Source organism: Euwallacea similis, chromosome 3, assembly GCF_039881205.1.
Source record: "Euwallacea similis isolate ESF13 chromosome 3, ESF131.1, whole genome shotgun sequence".
NCBI lineage: Eukaryota > Metazoa > Arthropoda > Insecta > Coleoptera > Curculionidae > Euwallacea > Euwallacea similis.
Window position 1 is genome coordinate 5292753 of NC_089611.1, and position 23748 is coordinate 5316500.

At 36.3% G+C, this 23748-nt stretch overlaps 2 protein-coding genes across 3 annotated transcripts in view; one reads left to right on the forward strand and one right to left on the reverse strand.

The window, feature by feature from the left end:
- LOC136419603 (uncharacterized) overlaps positions 1-14276 on the reverse strand; it is a 69929-nt gene extending 55653 nt beyond the window's left edge. The window contains exons 1-2 of one of the 2 annotated variants that reach the window (XM_066406073.1): positions 14173-14276; positions 12269-12875 (exon numbers count right to left, since the gene is read on the reverse strand). In XM_066406073.1, the coding sequence (XP_066262170.1) occupies positions 12306-12875; positions 14173-14184 (582 nt within the window). In that variant the 5' untranslated portion in view covers positions 14185-14276 and the 3' untranslated portion in view covers positions 12269-12305. Of the gene's footprint in view, positions 1-12174; positions 12876-14172 lie in introns of those variants that run through there. The other variant, XM_066406072.1, reaches the window with a different exon arrangement.
- Positions 8331-10364, forward strand: LOC136420010 (spermine oxidase-like). Its single transcript, XM_066406636.1, has 5 exons — positions 8331-8578; positions 8773-9049; positions 9126-9681; positions 9734-9936; positions 10048-10364. The coding sequence occupies exons 1-5, from the start codon at positions 8398-8400 to the stop codon at positions 10277-10279; spliced, it is 1449 nt and encodes a 482-aa protein (XP_066262733.1). The 5' UTR covers positions 8331-8397; the 3' UTR covers positions 10280-10364.
- Positions 14277-23748: the final 9472 nt, after the last annotated feature.

Consider the following 23748-nt stretch of genomic DNA (forward strand, 5'->3'; position numbering starts at 1 on the left):
GAAATAATTGGGATAACTAATATTTCTCGGCTAATTTACGCAAGCGGAGGACATTGTAAGCATTTGCTCATTCATTCACTATCGCACACAACATTACTAACCTACACTACCACCATGTTTTACACACAAACTCAATTCATCGACAGGATATGGAAATGAGCAACAGATATAACATCCTTAACGCTACAGCTCTTATTAAATCACATTGATAAATTTTAGATTCAAAAATTCTTGAGAGGACAGATACGACCAACGAAATGACTTCCGAAACGTTTGATAAAATTTCAACGAAAACAACCACAAAAAGTATTTCTAATAGCACCGCCGATTACGACATCAGTGAAGAGGGTAAAGGTCAATCCAAAACGAAGGACAACAACAAACAACAAGAGGAAATCATTTCTACAAAATCTGTTGTTAGCATGTTAACTGAAACTAGAACACGAGAAAAATCGGAAAATACTGTTAGCATTTCCAGTTTAAAGCTGAGCTGTGAATCTTCAGAACCCTTTATATTGCAAAGTAACACTAATACAGAAACTACAATAGGACTTGAAAGCCCAGCTCTTTCAGAAAATGACTTTGTAAGCGTAATCTCTGCAGAAGAATATTTAGAAACTTTATTAAGCAATGAAGCTGCTGAATCCAGTGGCACAAGTTCTGCAGGAGCTGGAGTACTTAGCGAATCTACTTCTATGGAAGCGAAACATTCCTAAAAGATTAATACGGAAGCTGAAACTGGTGAACTCTTGAGACAAGCATTCCAGGACTTAAGTTCTCAAAAATCCACATCCGGAAAAACTGTGTATTCAGCGATTTCTCAAAACCACCTCAAAGACATCTAAAGAAATGATTATGACATCGGTTAGCAATTCCATAACGGGGAAAGTTGCTCGCACATCATGTTGTCCATCAGTTAAAATTAGGTTTTGGGTGCTATGAGTATAACTCAAGACTTTTTCGCGTAGTATCATAAGAAAAACGTGTAAGCTAACTAGTAAAATTAAATTTTCATGACAAATACTTTTATGAGTTTTTCTTTCATTTGGGTCATCAAAAAAGAATTTCTATGGGTGTGAAGACGAAAAATTTTATTAAGGGCTCTCGCGACTTTGTAACGTTTTATCGACCGATAGTTTATTCGGAATCAGGGTGCATTTACCAAATTCCAGCATGGTCATGTCATATATGCCCTGTCATTATGGTCAGTCACTATCCTGCGGAGGTTAGATTTTCAAATTATCTACATCCATCAACCTCAATAGAAGAATGTCCAACACTTTCTTTTAATATGGTTTTGCTCTATATTTTTCTCTCATTTTGTTTTACAGTCTCCTCAGGTTCATCTAAAGAAGTTGCTAGTGGTATAGAGGAAGAACACTATCACCTTTGTATGTCAATACTTACAATTTTTCTTTACTATAGCTGCCATTTCAATAACAAAACATTGAACTCTTCGGTCTTTATTTACAGCCCGTTCAACAACTGAAACGAATGCAAAAGGTGATAGCGAAATGTTTGCTAGATTCTCCGTACACCATGAAGAAGTAACACACAATCTTAGTGATTCCATTCATTCTGAAGTCCAAGAAAATGACGGAGTGATCGCGGTGGAACAAGCCACCGTCAAAAATGCAAAACGTTTATTTGCAAGCGAGATTGAAGAATCAAGCGTTGAAATTGAAGAAAAGACCGAAAGTGAAAATGTGCAATACTCCACAGTAACTACTGAAGAATCTGTCAACAATAAGAGTGAGGAAGATACAGGTGAAACGAAAAACGAAACAGAAATGCATGGAAATGAGACTCATTCATCACCAGGAACTGAACAAAATAATGAAGAAGTACAGTCTTCGGAATGCATAACCACAACTAGTACCAATAAACCAGCTACAAGTGAGTTTAGTTTAAAAGCTGATGTTGATTTTTTCCCTTCAGAGCACGCTCACGAAATCCACTCTGAAGGTAAAATCGAAGCAAGTACATCGTCAGAATCTGAAACAACTACGATAGAAAAGCAAGAAGATAAAGACGAAAAAAGTGAAGAAAGAAATGAAATTGACACAACAGGACACATATCTGTTGATGAGTGTTTTAAATCTGTTGAAGGAAATGTGGAAATTGGAACTTCAGAGCACCACTCTCCAGAATCCACTAACAGACATTTCACAGAACCATCTAAAGAAAATGTTGAAACCCGTACAGTTGAACACTCTCTATCTGCCTCAGAGGAGCAAGAATCAATATTTTCAGGCACTGCGCCATCGCAGAGTATTGGCAGTCAAGAATATGATCCTGAGAACTATGAAGGAACTGAATATCCTACTTCAGGGATATCCGAGCACGACAATCATTCATCAGAAATAATTCATGAAGGCGAAGTTTCGACAACCACCCTAGTTGGAGAACCAATTTCTTCAAAATCTCTTACCAAACTCCGCGAAACTACATTAAATGAGGGTCAATTCGAACACGAAGAAAGCACAGACGAAGACAGTTTTCTAAATCCTGAACTCTCAGGGCGTCATACTTTGGAAGAACCTGGTTACTACCCTCATACTTCAGAAATAATTCAACAAGGCGAACAAACATCTGAAGAATCTGACACCGGTAGTAACGAAGAAACAAATTCTTCAGAATTTAAGTCACATACTGAACGCCATAAAGTTACTTCTACTACTACAGAATCAGACAAATCAGAACTTAAAGAAAACACTGAAGAAGGTATCATTCTGAGTACTAAAACATTAAGAGACAGTACTACAGAAGTGTCTGGTTTTAGTGAAGATCATTTAAGTATTAGTGAAGGGTTAGAGAAAAACTCTGAAAATGTGGAGATATCCATATCAGTTAAAAATAATATTGAAAATATTTCAAAATTTCATTCAGAATCTGATACAGATCAGAGTTCAGACTATGTTCGTGAAGACTACACTCAAAGTTTTCCTGATGTTACTAAGAAAACGACAGAATCAGAAAAGATAGAGAAAATATCAGAAGAAATATATGAAACTTTTCATACATCAAAAAATACTGAAGTACTCCAGAGCTATAAAAATACTGAAGATACTGAAGCTCCAGAGGATGTTGAATATTCCCCAGGGAGCGAGACCTCACAAAGAAAAAAAACTGTGACTAGAGGCACTACTGTACAGGAAGAATCTCATCGCAAAGAATCGCCTTCAGATGAATTGTCAGTTCTATGGAGTGAACCTTTTTCAACAAAAAATCTAACTATTAGTGAAGAAGACGAGACTCACTCAAGTAAGAATACTTCAAAAGAAAAATCTCACTATAAAGAGACAACTCCCAGTGAAGTCTTAGATGAATCCAATGAACGCTCTTTCTTTAAAATCCTAGCAATTGGTAAAACAGAGGAAGAACAGGCATCAAGAGGATTTTCTGAAACTGAAGTAGTTGCAAATGAAACTTTTGCTAAATCGAGTGAATTTTCAAGTGGGGATTCTTCATCAACATATAATCACGGCAGTATTAAGGTCCAAAGAAAAACTAGAGAAAAATTTTCATTAGTAAAGTTTTTGGCAACAACTGAACAAATGAAACCGTCAATTTCTCCCGCTTCAAGCTTGAGAATTATCAGCAAAACTGGTAAGGAATTTAAGGTGAAACCATCAGCATTTCCAATATACCACAAGAAGTCTAGAAAATCGCATACATTTAAGGAAATCCTACACCTATATTCCACTGTTGAGGTCAAGGGATTTTTTTTGGGTTTGGGTACTACACCTTGTAAATATTGCCACCCTAAACATGAAAAAAACATTACAAGAACTAGCCAGTGGCAAACAAGTGGTAACTCAAAACAACACAAAACTTCTTTAAGAACCACAAAAGCACCAAAGATTGTTGAGAAGCATTCTAAAAAATCAGGGAGTTCACATCGCAGACATTTTGATGAAGTTTTAACCAGAGTTAAAATTGGGAAAAACTTTGTAGATGGTGGAACAAGTCTTTGTGAAGATTGCATGAGTTCTGAATCATATCAAAAAACCGAGAATCATACGCACAAAGTTGATACCAGGGGTTTGCAGAAACGTCGTTTTAAAGCATCTGAATTGAAAGCTTTTAAAAAGACTAAAGAGGTGGAAAAACATGAAGAAATTCACGCTACTCATAAACTTGTTGTAGCTGAGAAAAGCTCCGAGTTAGCGGCTATGGAAACCGGAATTCAATCTAATGGTCATAGGTCTGCTAACCATGAGAAACCTATAAAAAATCAGGAAGAGGAATTTGAAGAAATAAAATCTCCAACAACTCATAAACTCAAAAAGCAAACCGAAAGCGTTAAAAAAACATATAAAACTTATGATAAAAAGGAGAACGTTTCTGAGGCAGCCAAAGAGCTTCAAAGAAAATCTGAAACGATACATGAAATAAGCCTTTACAGGATCTCTGACACTCATGAATTAATGACTACAATTCCAGAGATTCATCCTCGGAATATAGCTATTTTGATACATGGCAATGAGCCTCTGCAGAATTTCAACTCATATATGCGCAAAATTGATATAAAATACAAGGCTTTGAACAGTCATGAAATTGACTCAACCCGCCTAACTCATTATAGACCACTAATATCAGAATCTTATCCAAAAAGCTGCATGAAACGTGACTTTGAAACGGGAATTCATTGCTTCTGCAACATTTCGATGTATTTGCATACATTGGAGACCAGAATTCTAAAGAAGGAGAAAATTAAGTCTACTACCGATTATTGTGAGTCATTCTTTCAAATTGACCTTTTGGAAATGAAAACTTCCAACTTGAGGACACGTAGGACCAGCATTATTGATTTCGAAAGCAGCATGAAGCAGTACGAAGCTGAATTAGAGTTCAATAGTATTGATGGTGTATTCGAGGGCGACTTTACATTGCCGCTTAAAGGTAAATTTTTACTTTTACCAATTAAATTTTCAACTCCATGTTGGAGTTCTTTCATCTCATCAATAAACTGTGGAAGTTTTTCAAGTCTTCTGAGCCAATCGGACATACATCTTATTTAATTTGCTGCAGTGAATTATTGATTAACCACTAAAGATTTTTTTTTTTTTTAGATAAAACCTTATACTGTTTGCCAACTGAATCAGTAACGATTCATTGTGGCAATGATTTCAAAAAGGAGTTGACCAAAGCACCCCCAGAGGAGGAGCCCACCTTTATATGGGCGTTTCAATCTTTGTCTTCCACAATAGGTAAGAAACTGCACCAGGTCCAGGAGGAATATCAGGAAAAATATTTATTTTGCTTTCAGCGGAAGAGTTGCCTGAAAAGAACGACAAACTTGCAATACATCGAATTTCACCGAAAAGTGCTGGTAACTATACTTGTTCTCTAGCAAGTAAACAATCGATGATGTTTGAATCTTGGCACAACTTGGAAGTACTAAACTTCCCCATCTACGAGATCAAATTGAATATTTTTTATAGAATCAATGATTCTTGTAGTATTCAAACTGGCCATGATCTGAAGTGGCACATTCCTAAGCTTCTTAGTCCTTTTTTATGTTCCGGTAGGCGGGAAATATGTAATTTGAAAGTAGACAATCCACGATGCCTAGTTAGGGTAAGGGATATTTCAATTAATAAGTAGCAACATAGTCTATGCACCATTTAATCTATACTTTCTAGGAAGAGGATAATTATTATAACATTACAATTCATATGAAGAGCAATCCGGAAGTAGTTCTCCTTTTCCAATCAAACTGCAGCATCAACTGTAAATTTTCATTTTATGAGAACTTGGTACACATGGTGTATAGAAATGCAAAGGTTCTCGAATACACAAATATTTCTGGTAAATTGATGATGACATACATAGTAAAATAAGTTTTCTGGAAATGAAGAAATCGACTAGGGCTCTGATATGCTTTTTATAGAAACCTTGAAATTGAGCTTTAGTATATTTTTGGTTGCTGTGGATGCCAACTTGAGGTTAAAGTTAACAGCTCATTAATAATTTGGCCCTAAGTGGAATGGAATTTCCTTATATTGTCTATTTCAGTATTTTCTGAAAGAGATCAACTGCATGAAATATTGTTTAACCCTCAACATAGTACTAGTAATGAAACTACGGTAGCTACTAAGCCAAAAATTATAGTGACATGTCCAGCGGGATACGGGTTGGAAGCTACTAAACAGAGAATGTGCGGTAAGTTTTTTGTTCCTTAATAGGAAAAGTAACTCACATCATCAACCAAAAATGGGCGTTGAAGGAACAAGTACTTCAACCAAGGTCGTAACGGGGACCCATACAACTATTCTTTGAGTTTCAAGATGTGGTAACGTAAATATAATATTGTAGGGTGCTTTGCCATATACAATCAGTGTGAGGTAAGATATTACTTCCCATAATTGTTAGGTAAATAACTAATATAACGCACTCTGAATAATGCGAAATGAAAAAAGTAGGTTCACCATCTAATCAAGAAACGTGATAAATGGGTATGGTAAATTCATATTTTAATGAATTTTAATATACACAGGGTAGGTCTTAACAAGTCTGATGTCCTGAATTAAATTTTTTATCACCTCTGTCCTTTCCCTAAGAAAAACCGCTGAGCCACCCTGGGCCGTCGCCAAATCTGGCCCTCACTAATAAATTTGGTACTAAAAATTCATAAGAATGTTCCGCCATTTAATGGGGTGCACTGATTTGATATGATTGGAAGATCCTCGTACAGCTTCAGAGCTTATTATTCCCCCCAAACTTTATACATAATCTCCAGGAATTGTCCACGCAGCAATGTTATTTGAAAAACCACGTTTTTTTATTCCAGACTTCAGAAACTTAATTGAACTTTATATTATCAAACCATATAAATTTTAAAAACGTGTTGATTTTTACGATCTTCAAAATTACTCTTATTGTTCTTGCATTTCAGTTGTGTGTCCTAGACATACATACAGCAAGAACGTCCATTCATTCTGTAAGATATGCCCCGAAGGAAAATATCAGCCCGATCCTGGGTCAGAATCGTGTATAAAGTGCAACTCTCTAGTTGACGCCTCTGTTTGTCTTCGAATGCTGGTAAGTTTAAAATTATGGTACTCCGCTGTTTATTTATTACTGTGAATGTGCAACGACCCAGAAGAAATTGACGTAGCAAATCAACTGGTTCTCTAAGATCCAGGAACTGAGTCCTAGAGTTATAGATTAATGTCTCATTTACTAAAAAGAGGAGGCAATGCTAAGTTCACTTCTTCTAAACCTTTATTCCATCAACTTCCATACAAATATTTTATTTTTCAGTACACAGACACGAATCTCTTCAAAGTCTACGTGGGGGCCGTTTTGGGGTTCGTGACGCTATTGGTGATTATACTAGTGATTTGGATAAGTGGTTTGAAAAATGAACTACATGATGGCAAAATTCGTCAAGAATCTCTAGCATTCAAAAAAACTAACCAGCCTTTGAATCCTGATCTCGAACAGGGATATTACGAAAGTTTACCTAAGGCAGCACCTCCTCAAATCCCACCTGTTGATTTTTAATCTGAACGAGCCAGTCCAAATAGACACTCAAAGGCAAATTTTCTCGTACTTACAGTCACGCCTGAGTATTTTTTAATTGAATTCGAACAATACTAATAATGTAAGAGTAAAACTGAAAAATGCTTTCTCCTATAATAAAGTGCAGATGATACCGTCGACATGTAGTGCGAATCATGCAGTCGAAGAAAATCCTCATGCTTCAGGGTCAAGGGCGATTTGAATAGTATGTAGATAAGCGAAATATACTTTTTTGGTAATCCGGATGGTGGATTTAAATGTGTTTTTATTTAGATAAATTTGGGTATTTTGATTTATTCCAATTCAAATTTGACCAATGAACCAGTGGACGAAAAAGGTTGCGCCCAGTGGTGGAGCTTTCAGATAAACGTGCAAGTTACCTACTTTAATCTATAGGCCAATGGCATTACTTGACTGATTAGTCTCATTAATAGCGTACAGATCAATTAGTCTGGCAGCCTCGCTGTACCCTGATTCATTTGCAACACGAACAGCTGGTTTTCCATTCTTTCGAAATAGAGGCCTTCCTAATTTAGCTTGGAAATTGCTGCCTACAGGGGTGTGTTTTGATGTGTAATAATATGTTCCTGAAAAAGACGATTGCTGCTAAAACTGCAACAATTTAATTGTAAGGTATAGCGCCTCTCACACGGTACCTTACATTAATGCCTTACGAACACTTCTATTTTATTAGTACCAAAAATCCGTATCTCCACCACTGTTGAACTCGATCAATCTTAATTTTTACAAACAAAATCATCACAACTAGTTACATAATTTTCTAAACTGTTTAAATATATGTACGATAATTTATTATTAGCATTCGAGAGACACTTTTGTAGATAACCTTTTTATGGTGGATCCATAATGTGGATCTTTAAACAAATTGTGATATTTTCCTTGCTTGGAGGATTATTGGGTGAGCCAACACCCTCTGAGGTGTCTATTATAGTCATCGGCAGCGGTTCTGCGGGCATAGCAGCATCTACAAAACTGCTTAAAAATGATTTCACCAATATAACGATACTTGAGGCTGAGAACAGAATAGGTAAGTAAGAATCCAATTTTTCTACAAAAATAAGTTACGAGGCAGAACTAAGAGGTCGGATTAGGAGGTCAAACAAATCAAACTCAAAACATCGGTAGAGGTAGTTAGAAATTAGCGCAAAAATAGAGGAGTTGCACAATTTTAGAAGTAAACGTGGGAAAACATAAAGGAAGACTCCTTCATTCTGGTTTTAGGTGGAAGAATCCACAGTGTCCCATTTGGTAAGGCTTATGTAGATTTAGGGGCAGAGTTCTGCCATGGCCAGGAGGGAAACATTGTATATTCAATGGCACAACCATATAACATATTGCAACATTCTGTGGAGGGCTTCCAACTCTATCGTTCAAATGGCGAAAAGGTTGATTATAGAATTGGGGGGAAGATAATTCAATTCGCTGAATCCCTAGTCGTCAATGGAACTACTGAAGGGTGTGAAGGCGTAAAGTCGGTAGGAGAATGTTTGAAGATCAAGTAAGGCATATAAGTAATCAAAAATCCTCAGTGCTCAAATGGAAATAGATTGAATGATTTATTAGGGAATTTTTAGGTCAAAAGAAATTTCAAAAACAATTCAGGACCCTAAAGAAGCTGAAATCCTATCCGAAGCAGTTGAGTTTGTAGATGCGTATATCTGCGCGAACGATAACTCCCTTGACTTAAATGATCTAAAAAGTGTCACTGAATACAAATTGTGTAGCGGGGATTTATACATGACTTGGAATGGTCAGGGATACAAGACGATACTGGAAATAATGATGGAGAAATATCCCAACAACAGTGGTTTGCCGATTGACGATAAAATTTTCTTGGGCAAAGAGGTCGATAACATCACCAACTGGGATGAAGACAAAATAACAGTAACTACAACTGATGGGAACAAATATTTAGCAGACCATGTGATTTTCACTCCCTCTTTGGGGGTGCTTAAAGCAAACTATGAAGGCCTATTTAGTCCTTCACTCTCTGAAGATAAGGTAGAGGCAATTAAGCAAACGGGATTTGGAGCCATAGTGAAAGTCATTTTACACTTTCCTGTTAAGTGGTGGAATTCTCCATATTATATGTTTGTATTTACCCAGGAGGACAAAGAAGTACTTAAGAAGGTAACATTCTGTGACGCTCTGATAGCCCTGTAGTTACGTGCACAAATTTCAGAAAAACATGGAATGGTTGTTAAACAGCGTTGGCTTTACCGAGGTCGAAAACAACTCAAACGTGTTGATTTCGTGGTTCGCAGGAAAATACGTTCCTCAAATTGAAAGTCTAACCGATGAAGATGTTTTAACAGCTCACAAGTTTATCATTGACAAATTCCTAACCCCGCATTATAACGTTACAATGCCGGATAAATTACTTAGGTAAAAACCAGATTTAATGATTCCATAGTGTTATTGATCTTTAAGTTTAACTTTATGTGTTCATCTGATAACTCTACTTGCGCTTCGTCTGAACAATATTCCATTTTGCAGATCGAAGTGGTACAGTAATCCACACTTCCGAGGGTCTTTCTCTTACGAATCTGTCAAATCAACTGTAATAAATCTTCCAGCAAAGCTGGGCGCTCCACTGAATAGTAAATCTGGAAAACCCAAAGTTTTATTTGCTGGTGAGGCCACTCATCCTCATTACTTCTCAACAGTTCACGGCGCCATTGAATCTGGACACCGAGAAGCAGAGAGGCTCATTCAACTTTATAAATAATTAATTGTCTTCTACCTTAGAGTATTCCCAATACTCCAGTGGCTGTACCAGTGCTGCCAAACATTATATATTTTGCTTAAATCAATTCAAATCGTTTTCTTAAGATTCATCCCTTATAGTACCTTTTATTTAAGCCGAATATCTGTTGAAATACAATCTGCAAACCAGAATAGGTTCAGACAGGTTCATTATTTTCAAGAAATTCACAAAAAGATGAAAGTACTTTGAGTAAAGGGAAACATTTATTATTTTTTACTTCATTATTACCCAGTATCAGTTTTGTGGGGGGCGGTTGAGATTGAATGACGGCCCAGGGCGGCAGACCAAGAAGAGCGACGTTGACCCCTTTTCAACGGTTTTTCTTGGAAGTAAGGGGACGGTGATTAAAAATTTCACCCAGGGAGCCAAACTTGGTAAGACCTGTACTTATGGAAAAAATAAATGAGTGGTGGCCCTCTCTTCCGCTCAAAAAAAGTATTTTTGGGTTCCAAGCTTCTTTTGGAATGAAAACTACCACTGCCGCTTAAACTGCCGACAGTTTCATACTTTTTATTACCATCAAACAGCCCTGGTGATGCTAGACCATTTTCCCTTGCTCCCCAAATCGCGGCAAGAATGTAAATGGAGGCAACCTTTGAAAAGGCTGACTTGGAGTTTGCTTAGTAGTTCTTGAGGAGGTTTGTCGAGTGCTGCAGTTGGTTATTCGCTAGAGACATTTAAACAGCCAAAATAACGCAGTCTTATTAATGTAAAACTGAATTATTCACTAATTACTTATTAATCTATTTGATGCGAGACAATGGGTACAGCCAACATCTATTCCCGCCTAACCTTTCTATACAATCTCAAGACGGTAAATGCCTAGTAACCAAATCATGATCTCAAATTGCACAAGTTGCGCTCGTTAAAACTCATAAAAATTAGAATTGACCTTAAACATATAAACAACGAAGTAAACATGATTGGTTAAGTTAGAGCGATAAACCCGTCACAGCACCATGAGCAATAAATCCTCTTACAATACATACAATTTGTTTTCCATTATTATCGTCATGCATTTGGTGGAAATTACTTTCTTCCATCGACATTCCTCATATCTCACCTTTATGTTAAACACAATGAATGTGGCTCAGCCAACAGTAGCTTTTGGTGGACCGGCACACCTTGTGTATTACAGATTTATTCGATAGTTGTCTCTTAGCTGATTTCAATTACGATTTGATATATTTTTTTATACAAAAAAATTGTAGCAGTCCCTCAGAGTATTGGTTAAAAATGTATTTTCCCATAAAAAGCAACAACTGATCCGGAAATATAAAGATCATGCCACATCAAAGCGATTTCAAAACTGAAATGGGTTGGATTTATCCCACTGAATTTCTTATTGATCGGTTGAAAGTGTACTGATATCAGTGCAAGCGACAATAAGATATTTAATTATAACTGTTTAAGCTGAAGTAAACTGGATATTCTTGGTAACAAAAATTATTATTAATTAAACAATAATTTCCCAGTATTAGAAATTTTCAACGGGCATTCACTCCCTTCACTCAACATTCACCAACCGTCCTACAAAAACCTGCTTTTTACATCATCACCAAAATCCAATATTTCAGTGCAAAACCTTGTCAAGTATATCATATTCCTGCCACGTAATTAACGGTTCTTAATGGTTGAGTGAAAGTAACCATTCACCAGCAGGAAAAGTAATGCTAATAACTAATCGGAACTATTCCATAATCTGTTGTTTTTCTATTACAAATACATATTCGTTATTAGATAAAGAAGTGAAAGCCTTCCTGTTCCGCCTGTAATAGTTATTGAGAGTTATTGATTTATTGATGGAAGGCCATCGATTTTGTCATCGTGTTACGTGTAGCCGATTAAAACGGAGCTAATAAATAAAACATTTGTGCTCCCATTCATTTTTTTATAAACAGTCAACAATACAAAAATAAAATTAACAACATCCTATATACAAAAAAAAACAACAGGAATTTGAGAAGTCAGTCAAAACGCTCCAAATCTAGTTCCATCCTCCTTTGCCGCCGTGATCTACAGATTTTTCATGCTTGGTCTCATGGTACACATGCTTAAAGACTGGAACATGGACTGGATATGGCTTATTAACATGCACGGGATAATGCTTCTCAATCTCGACCTTGTAGGGCTTTTTAACATAGACGGGCACTAGTTTCTCAACGTGGATGGGGACTTTCTTTTCAATCTCCTGTGGCACTAGTTTGTAGATTGGGATTGGGATTGGTTGTGGTACATGGACATGTACAGGGTAAGGTTGCGGCACTGGCACTTTGACGACTTGCGGTACTGGTACTCCAACTGGGTGTGGCAAGGGGACTCCTACCTTCTTTACGATATGGACCGGGACGGCTTTAGTGTGCTCGAAGTGCTTGGTCGGGGCTTGATGGTATTCGACACCACCGTCGTCACCACCGCCTGCGCTAGCCTGCCATCCATGGTCTTCACCAAGACTGTGATCTTGAAGGTCGTATCCACCACCACCGTCATGGCCATCGCTCTCTGCATATCCGGCTAGTGCGGAGCCTAACGCCAGAGCAAGTATGAAGGAGGCACCCTGGATAAAAGACGGGTTTGTGTGAGTCAGTGGAACATAATTGAGGTGATGGAGTAAGTCTTAGATCCACGGTATTCTGTGTATTGTACCGTAACTGGTGATATTTATAATGAATGAATATTTTAGGATTAATGAAAGATTTATAGCTATTGGCTCTAATCTTAAGTATAGGTGTCTGAACTACTATCTGAATCAGGCGCTCAGCGGACACGGTGGCTTCAAGAGCCTCACTTACATAGTAGGGAAAATGGGCCCGAATTTCGAGAACTGTGGAGATGTCGATACCACAGAACACTGCATTATCCAATGCCCGTTATTAAAAGAGTAGCAAGACGTGCTAAAAGAATACGTGGATAACCTAATTCTAACATCCCTCATTAACGGGATGTTGCAATACAAAACAATGTGGAACCGCTGCAATAATACCGTTTCTGCAATGGTTAAGAAAAAAGGGTCAGACAGGAAATTTTACACTTTCCAGTCGCCAGACCACCAGACCGGGTAGTTTTAGAATATTTTCCTCAAGACAAAGAAAAACTCTAAGCCCAAAATGGGTCGATTAACTATTAGTTATGTGAAAGAAAATTTAAGTACAGAAGTGTACAAAGTAAATGCTCTTGAGCCAGTCGTGTTTCGAAAAGTATAAAGAAAAGAAAGTATGAGGAAAATAAAGAGCAAGAAAAATAGGAAAGAGGAGAAAAGACCTAACTTTCACCCTTTTGAAGTTTCATCATTTTAAATCATTTTTGAAAACAAAAAAATAGCAACAAACAAAAATTAAGTAAGGAGCAAGACAAAGAAGAAAAAAGAAAAAATATCGTACAATAACCTGCACGTTATGAAAGGTGAGAGGTGCTCAAACAATTTAATTATCTTAAATGTATTTGTAAGAATATCAATTTTCAATTTTGAGAATCCTAAAAATTTTAATACAACTTTTTACATTATGGAGAAAAATAGAGCACAATTTGAAACGATTCTCGTTGGAAACACTGAATGTAACAGATTAAAAACAAGTTTTAAAAACTAATAAGTCGATATTAATTTTGTTTCATGAAATGCCGTTCTCTAGCGGAAATTTCAATACTTTCTAGTGACTAATTACTTACAAACAAATTAAAATGAGAATTGTGTAACTTCAGCAGAATTCACTACATTCTCATACCGTTAAAGAGACTCAATTCAGAAATCAGGGAAAACCAATAAAATAATTAAAATTGAAAATAGAGTGAATGTAAATATTTCTTATTGCGGAACTAACATCTACTTGCAGTAAGTAAAAGAATAAGGTACTCACAATTACTTTCATTTCGTGTCGAATGAGATCTGAAACCGTGAACCTGAAGAAAGTAGAACTAAACTGATGAACATTAATGAAAGTCTTTACCTTTTATAACAGTGCTCATCAAGTGGGGATTTTCAGAGTGAAAGGGATTAATAATAATTGTATCATATCACATGTAATCAAGGAAAAGAATATTGACATTGTACATTGTACATGTTAAATTGGAGAATAATTTACATTGTTTAGTGGGAACTCTTGGTAAAATTCTAGTGTTTCGATTGTGTAAACTGCATAAAACGGCTGAACGTACATAAATCATAATTACTATAAATATGTTTTAATTTTGAGAGAATATATTCGTTCCTTGCTTGCATTGTTTTTATTTCGTTTTGGAAATATTACCAGTTTTGAATGAATACCTTTCCATTAATTCTATGGGTGAAAATCTGCTTCAAAATATTCTTGTCGATTTCTACAACTTCTGAGTAACGAGATTAAATTTCAAGTAAACGCCTCTTCCAATAATTAATCTTGTGTTTGAGTTTCTTAACATTTAAGTTCAACAAATTTGCCATTCACACCTTATTTGATTCCACATATTCAATCTTGGATCAAGTTCATCTATCAATGACCTTACTTCTATTAAGGAAAAATGCAATTTAATGTAATTTTTTTACTTTTATATGTTCATAGAAAAATATCTACCTTCAGAGATTACTGCATTCAAAAAAGATCAAATGTTCATTTCCCTTAAAAATACTCAAGTTCCTATCTTTGCAGTCCATTTTTTTCTTAATATTTTCTCAATATCCAATCAAGTTTTCAGAGACTTTAGGTGGAGATTTAAGTACTACTCTAAACCTTCACTCATTAGTTCTCAACTCACTTTTTGCTGCTACCCTTAAACTCACTTTTCTCTCACTTATTAAGGGACTTTTATTAGACCCTTGACAAATGAGTTTATTGTTAAATCTGATTAGGATAAATTGAGCAGTGAGATTGGCTTGAGTGTGATCTTACATCTCTCTCTACATATATGTAGTACATTATATAACACTGATCGAATTATTCTTTAATTTGTTTATACTGTTCATCAATGCCTACAGAAAACATCATTCACCACTGTGTCAAGAATAATCTTTGAGGTAATAAAATATCAATAATTTTTTAGTTGATTTCATTATTATTATTGATATACCTAGAGGGTAGATCTAAATTATATTTTTCTTAGATTACCATTCGCTAAATAAAGCTCATAAACGTTTTTAGCTTTGCATGTTTCATAACTGCAATACTAGGTGTTGCGTCGATCAGACATCGACAGCGCTACCTATCAAGCATAAACAGGTATCATAAAGGTATGCTTAATTGTATAGGGTGTTGGGTGAGTCCGTATAGATACTTGGACAAGGGATATAACATAGGCAAAATGACACGTTTTAATATGCATGTATCTGTGAATATATATTTTCTTCATGCATTTACTTGTTTTCAAACGTGCCAAATTTTTCAGTAAAACAATCCGGGCACACTATCCGTAATTGAAAGTGACACGTTCAATAAAGTATGAAAATGTATTCCATGTAATATTCATAACCTACAGGGTTACCATGGATATGAGCGTGTCATGTACGATTTTCCACGCGAGTGCAGCTACTTGCAATATCCCAGCGGCCTCTCAGGAATCGCTCCAGCTTCCAGCTGACAGTTATTGCATTTCCAGTATTCCTGCTTTCCCTATTTTCATTTTCCGCTTTAGTTATTGAATTGTTGCGCGTGGAATTTAAGTAACAGCTTATATTGCGGATTAGGAATATCATTTAAAATATTGCATGCAAATAATTTTATTGTAATTTTATGCACGATACAATGTCTCACGCAATGTCGGAGAACTTGTTACGGAATTAATGTAAATTGCATTGCTTCGCCTTATCTAGCGCCGAAATTACACTTATTTCAAATTTCTTGAAGTGCCACCATGGAACCCTTTACTGAAATTATCGCCATTGCCATAAATTACATGTTTTTACTTGTACCTATAGAAAAATGGGGTTAACTAAAGGAGTTTGTATTGACTTTCGAATTTAATAGTAAAAACTATAGAATTAATAGTAAAGAACGATGTTTCTTGAAAATATGGCGAACGCTATATTCATGTCCAATTCAAGCACAGGCAGGGCCGGCTTCAGCAAGTTTGGCACCCCGGGCGAAATTTTTAATCACCACCCCCTTACTCCCAAGAAAAACCGCCGACTAGGAAAGTTCGCTACCCTTCCCGGTTTGTCGCCCAACCTATCCCCCCGCCCCTACAAGGCTGATACTGGGTACAGATACAGGTACTTAATGAAAAAGTCTATATAGCAGCAAATCTCAAACATCATACCAATTGTCAACATACCTGGTAAAAAATTATATGGAAAAACTTGGCAACAGGAATAATCTTACAGGATTTCGAAACTCATACAATGCATGAATGTTTCATAAGGAGAGAAATGACGCAGGACCCTCTTTTAATAACTCATACAGTAGAAATGATGCCATATTGAATCTTCTGCATACAGATGTTTGCTGACCCATGCAAGCAATGAGAGTCGGCAAACAGAAGTACTCATTAAATGATCATCCATGACCATTCACGGTATACGGCAGTTTATTTCGCCAAGACAAATTTATGATAATTTATAGACATGACCAGTACTGAATTCAGTACAATTCCAAACTGAATTAGGTCGGACAGAGATAAAAAAGATGTAAATAAAATCATCCAAAACTCTATAAGAGGACAAGGCATAAAGATACAATATAGAACCACGTGCTTTTCAGAGGAAAATGAAGTTGTCAAAAGGAAAAAACGGATCGTTGATTGAGATGGTAATATGCATGCTCTCAAATAAATTTTTTTCCAGGGTTGCTGAGACTGACAATACGGTTATTTTTTTAAATTTAATTAAATTTGAAAAACATTTTATTATTATTTTTTAATTAAAAATAAAATTTTAAACTAAAAAAACAAAAACAAAAAATAAAAAGTCACAGAAATTTTTCAAATTTTAAAACAGCACATTTTTAAACTCTAGATCGAGCAACTTTGCTTCAATGTACCGGATATCAGTATATCCCCTAGAAACAGACGCCTTTTATATTCTCTCATAGATTCAAAAGAAAATTGACATTCCATTCGTATTTATTTAAGATCCAAGGCAACTTGTGAACTTAATTTTATTGTGAAGTTAATCCATTTTTACAAGTCCGGTGCGAACTTATTGGAAACAGGCATATGAGTGAACCTAAATATATAGATCAGAATTTTTATTTTGTATGTATAAATAGGTAATTCGGTCGATTATGATTGTAACGTTATTTTTATCCACTGAAAGGATTTTAGTATTATTTTCTTGACACAAAGAATTGAACGCGTTTTAAAACATTGTCATCAAATTTAATTTGTCAACTGCACCACTGATCTGGATTCGAGCCACTGTATTTTTCACCTTCAGTACGAAAAATCTCAGTGCGGTCAACGTTCTTAGCTTGGCCAAAGGACCTTCGATACAAGGAGCAAGTGATTCACAATTTTCTGTTTACATTCATCATCGTCTTTCATGGCCACATTCGACAAAAATACCTAAATAATCCCATGCGGAGGCAATATAGAAAATGGCATTTCTTTCTGAATTTGTAATATAAAAATGTATGTTTTGTACTGATCGATTTAGTTTATGCTAGTAAGATTAGATCTTAAGGGTAGTATATACTGGCTCTATTGGAAGAGGCTAAGTTAGGCGACGACCATTCCTGGTCAGCGATTTTTCTTGAGGGGCGGTGATTAAAAATTTCACCCAGAGCGCCAGACTTCCCAAAGCCGGCTCTGATTAAGGATAAATTATGTTTGTGGATCTTAGGATCACAATGAGCTGTGTCACTGTAGTGAGATTTGGATTTTTTTATTCTCGTGAAACTGTTTTTTTGTTCTTTAAGTGTATTATAAATTTGACTTTAATGTTCCGATGAGGTTTTTTTTTTTCCAATCCTGTGTTATTCCCACCATTTACCCTTAAATGTTTATTATTTTGAGATTTTCAAGGCATTCCTGGCCAAATCGAAATTTTTGACATTTGCACCAAACTACAAGACTGACCCTTAGCATATAATACGTCATCGTAATAAAAAAAAATGAATTCAAAAGTGTGAAAAATCAAGATTGCTTCCATGAAAAGAAAACAAAGTTGATGATTGCTGAAAATCGAAATGTGGGATTTAAAGTGTGAAATCGCTTCGTTGTTGAAGAGAAATAGTTGCAATGATGAAGTATCGATAATTTTGAATTGCCGCGCTAAATAAACGAAGGAAAAAATGTATTTACACATTAATTTAATTTAAAAAATTATTTTGTATTTTAGTGGGGCGCTAGTCAATTGAAGTAGCCGTTAATTTGAATGTTCGTTTTATCACATCATTTGTTTAGAATCTTTTAACGTCAGTAGTTTCAAAATATGCAATGTTTATCTCACAGTCTCAGCGACACTTGGGTGGCTGCCACACTGACAACATCAGTGTGGCAGCCACCCAAGATTAATTTTTTTAATTTTGTACCCGAAGCTTGCATCAATTAGCATCTTTTCCAGCATTATATTAGCAGCCAAATTAATTAATATAAATGTACTAATAAAAAATAAATTAAGCAAAAACACGCATTCAGAATTCCGCCCTTAATCTTCCTCTCTTGGTAATCATCAGCAATCGGCGAGTTACTGGCATCTGCAACTCAACACGAAAACGGCTATTGGATTTCTTACAAATTTACTCATTTCCATTTCTTAACAATGTTTTTAATTAACTACCTAATATTTCACTGTCTTTAGTTTACAATAATTTAAATTGGGGACAATTGCAGGGAATGCAACTAAAGAGCATTTTTTAGTGGCCTGCTAGAGGCGGGAACTTTTAATGTTCCCCTCAGCCGCTAAAGGCCGGCGAAGGCAGCGACGCATGTCGCTCAACCAATCGAACTACAGGCCATATTGCTGCTGAGGTGTGGCCGTCAGAGATGTAATCTGTGACTCCTTCAGTGAATATCATAAAGTCTTGAGACTCCAGAGTTAACTACGTACGCTCAGGTTGTAAGGAAAATAAGGCGGAGCGTTAACACGAACACGTGTTAGTCCATGCTTGTCTTCGGCTCAACGCCGGCAATATTTTTTTGACGATAGAAGTACTACTACGAAATTGCCTTAATTATGTCACAATGCTGATGAAATTCTTAGAAGGGATAAGCTGCTCGCGATAGTACTGCGAACATTTGCTTCTCTGTATGAGAGTAGCGAGTATAAGTACATAAGTGGATCGGTACACTATGAATGATTCATATCTACTTTTTGTTCGTATGCGCTGTGATACTAAGACAGAAAATGCACTATTCACTCATCAAGTATCATAGCAAACTCTTGAATAGATGAAAAAATGAGATGGGCAAAACAAGACCGAGAATCGTTGATCTTGGTCCTAGTCTTCCTTGGAGAGTCTCGTTCTTGCAAAGCTATACACGGTCTTGGATGTGATCTCAACCTTGTTGCAAGAGTCTTGCTAGTCTTGCCACTGCACAGTGGACTCAAAAGGGTTAAAATCTTTTAACTTCGAAGACTAAAGTAGCAATTTTACTCTCTCTGAGTAGGAACTAAAAAGGGCCATTTATACTCAATGGAGAAAAAAATATATTTTTTGCCATTTTTTTTAGAAGTTTACCAAAAGGTTTTTTGTACAAATTGATTAACATATTTACTGTTACTATAAGTTAAAAAAATAGATTGTAACGTTAATCTACCTGATTCCTCTCAACTTAATCTATAAATTAAATTGAACTGTACTGCGCTGTTTGTGTTTATCTCCCTCTTAGCGACGCCTTACAAGAATTATTATAACTTGTTTTTGTGTCGTCCTGTATATGTAAAAATTAGTGCAAAAAATGCGGAATGGGAATGACCGAAATGCCTTTTTAAAGCTTCAGTTTCATAAAATAAGCATTAATACATTCATGCGCCTAAGAAGAACCACGTCTTTGATTTAAAAGTGGTCTAAACTACCTATAGCCGCAAATAAGGACAGGCATGCTTACCTAATAACACAAGTGGCCAGGAATTCTTTGTGCTCAATTTAATTCCTTTGCATGAAGTAGAACTGCAATAATTATTCAATGAGAAAGTGTTTGATGTTTTTGAAAGTTCGAATAGATACATACCTATATGGCCTTTGGTTCATAATTTATTTTCTTACCATGAATATGTCCCAATACTAAAGTTTGGAAATGCAAAAATTCACCACCAAAGAACCTCACTTGGTATAGAGAGTTTGCCTCGTAAGGGCCGAAGGGCTGCCAAAAGATTCTGCATTGCAGAATTCGGAAGATTCTGCAAACTATCCATAAAGATTAGATTTGTATGTATTATTCGTAACGAATAAATGAATCGATACACTTTGCAAATAAAAAAGCTTTCCTAAAAGTGCCCTTTGAACGTGGCTTGCTCCCTACGAATATATGCTTGACGTAAATTTATATTCACCATCCTGGCAAGAAACTAAGATGGTTTATATTACATTTTGTAAAAATTCATTCAAAAATGAATGAATCGTAACAGTTTATACTAATTATTAACCAAAATCTAATTTTAAATGTAAGTATTCAAATAAATATTGTAATTATTACAACCTACGTAATAGTCACAACTAGTGTTCAACAGACTGCAGGCCGACAGACATAACTCATCCAAAGAACAATTTTCACCTTGTTTTGGCGATAAAACGTTTCACCTGTCTGTTGTACCTACCTAGGAAATGCTAATTTAGATTAATATATTCAACAGCGGGAATCTTATCTTTGGACTCTAGACGTATCGACTGAATGGCTATAATTTGTGATGCCGGCCTACTCGAGTACTCGAGTCATATTAAAGACCCCTAGTCCTATTGTAATCTAATGAACCTATGGCTTTACGTCTTGACGTCCGACCATGCTAATTTAATGTATGTCGTATAGAATGTTAATTTTTGCAGTTTTAGGAAGATGCTTTTTAGGCAGTGACACTGCAATAATGCCTAATTATAATAAAAGATCATGTACTCAGACCACCTATGAAGCTACCATTGTTGGCAGTGGATCGATCATGACGTTGATTCTTATTTTAGATAGGTGTAATTGCTCTAAGTCATTACGCTTTAGGCAAATCTCTGCAGGCTGGCTTCTGTTTGATAAATCACTTTAATAAAAACTTGCATTAGTACACAGACATCAATCAAAAAGAGCTTTTTTAAATATTTTTGTGGAAATTACAATATCGATATTCGTCATTTACCCAATGAGACCACGAAGTGTTCTTAATCTGACTCGCCGATTGAGGGGTAGCAAAGATGGCTCGAAAATAACGAATTTCCAGAAATTTAAAAGAAATGTAGATCGACCTCGTGGAACGTCTTAGCACCGCCCCATGAGCTTGGCTAGGCCAAGATTTCCTTCTCGGTTGTCAACACTGTACAACGCTTTTATGTGGTTTTTGCACCTTTTGGGCGCTTTGCGAACTGATCACACTTTCCGTTTATTTTTATTTTTTTTGCTCGGTTTGTTGGGGATGATCATAGGAGTTCTCATTTAAGTTTAATAATGAATTTCGCTCGAGTTCTCCTCCTTCGCATACCCGGTTGCTTTTCTCCTGTAATGTTTATATCCTGTTGGTATCGCTGCGCCAACACTCAATGCTAAGCAATGCAAGTAACGATTACACCGGGTTTCTTAATTGGGATCTATAAATATAAGTTCACCCAAGCTCAACGCGCCCGTTCCGTCAGTCCTGTCATTCCATCATTCGAAAACCCTTAAATTCTTAAAGCGAAAGGACTCCGTACACGTTTGGGGAGCAGAAGATACTGCATAGTTAAATATCTGAATTCTGACAAGCACCTACTAAAAAACGTGGGCGATGCCACGATAGCAGCGGGGTACGCAGATCCCTTTATTACGAATGTATAGGAATAGCGGTTGAAAACGACCCTCGTCATAGTTAACTGACGTTTATTTTATTTTCATGGGAGACAGAAATCGCAAACCGGCAGCGCATCTCTCGGATAGGTATATTTTTAATTGAGCCTAAGTGGAGGCGGTATAATCCGGAGCTGGCATATGTCACCCTGATCTCATAGTTTTGAATATCATTAGCTGGATACCCCTGGATGAGATTGGAGCTTCACGGGAGCAGCGGCCAGAGTTAATGATGACCATGACCTGCAATGAAGTCACATTTATTTTTTCTTCTTGCTAAATGTGTCTACCTTTAAAATGCAGGGTAACTCCACCTGACCACTGAGACTGGAATTTCGGGAGCACACACATTTGCCTCTTCGGTCGGTTAAATTAGGGCAAAGTTGCGTAATTTCAAGCTCAACTAAATTCCGTTTTGAACTTCGGTAAATTCGGACTGTTAGTTATGTTGGCCCAATGCGTTGTAGACGAAAGTCGCCCCGGGCATTTCCACCAAAACACCTTCGTTTTTTCCTTAACGGCCGCAATGCATACTCCACTACCATTTATACTCCTCGCTGCCCGCTTCTCCTCTTCTCTTCCTGTTTTGTCCTCATGATCCTGCCCAGCACGTCTATTATGGCGCTGATATACTCCTCCTTCTCAACCAGCAATTCCCCCAAGTTGCTCATTGTTATTGCCCCTTTAAACACGATATTTACCTTGGATGTGATATTCTTGAAATTAATGCATTCGAACATTGCTCGGGGTATAGTGTCTCTCTCCAAGCAAAACCAACAAGTTTCAGATATCCTCTTGCTGACATCCATCTGTCATGACCTGTCAGACCTTCACAATACTCTACTTTCCCGAATTTCCTTTCGACTCATCTCCTGACATTGGCGACAAACGTTTTCGTCCATCCACCATGCTATTCCCATCTTCTTCGCCACTCCTGCAAGAGTTCCTCCCTCGCCCCCATTTTGCACTGCTTTTCCTTGTTTACTTCTTAGATTGTAGGTAATCAAATCTTCCTTATTTGAAAAAATATCTTTAAACTCTAGATATTCCAACAAAAATAGGAAAAGTCGGGAGTATTTTATCCGCCAAAATGTTGAAACCATCCATGAAAAATGCTGCATCAACTTAAGAAACTAAGATTCAAAATGCTGGAAGACTAATTTTCATTTTTGATTTCATTTCATCATTCATCGCAGTTTGCATGTTGTCATGTTTAGACCATCTTGCATTAATTATTTATGGGAGATTTTCATATGATAATGCGAAGTTTTTTTTTGAAATTTGAACTACATTTTTACAAAATCTCAGTTGTTTCAAAATCCTTAAGGTACGGGGTTAGTAAACCCTAATCAAACTCAAATCAAAATTACCTTTCTCAAAGAATATAAAATGGTATTAATATATTGGATGTTTCATTAAAAAAAGCATAACTTTGATATTTTTCACTTATTTACAACCTCCCGTATAAAATGAAAATAATTTTAAAATGTACCTCTATTTGAATTCTATACAACGCAAAAAAAAACAAATTACTAAATACTTTAGTCGAAATATTCCGTGTA

Excerpts from the sequence above, each read along its gene's own strand:
- LOC136420010 (XM_066406636.1), top strand. The coding sequence starts at position 8,398 with ATGTGGATCTTTAAACAAATTGTGATATTTTCCTTGCTTGGAGGATTA. Across the intron at positions 8,579-8,772 it reads TGAGGCTGAGAACAGAATAG|GTGGAAGAATCCACAGTGTC; the intron begins GTAAGTAAGAAT and ends TTCTGGTTTTAG. Across the intron at positions 9,937-10,047 it reads ATGCCGGATAAATTACTTAG|ATCGAAGTGGTACAGTAATC; the intron begins GTAAAAACCAGA and ends TCCATTTTGCAG.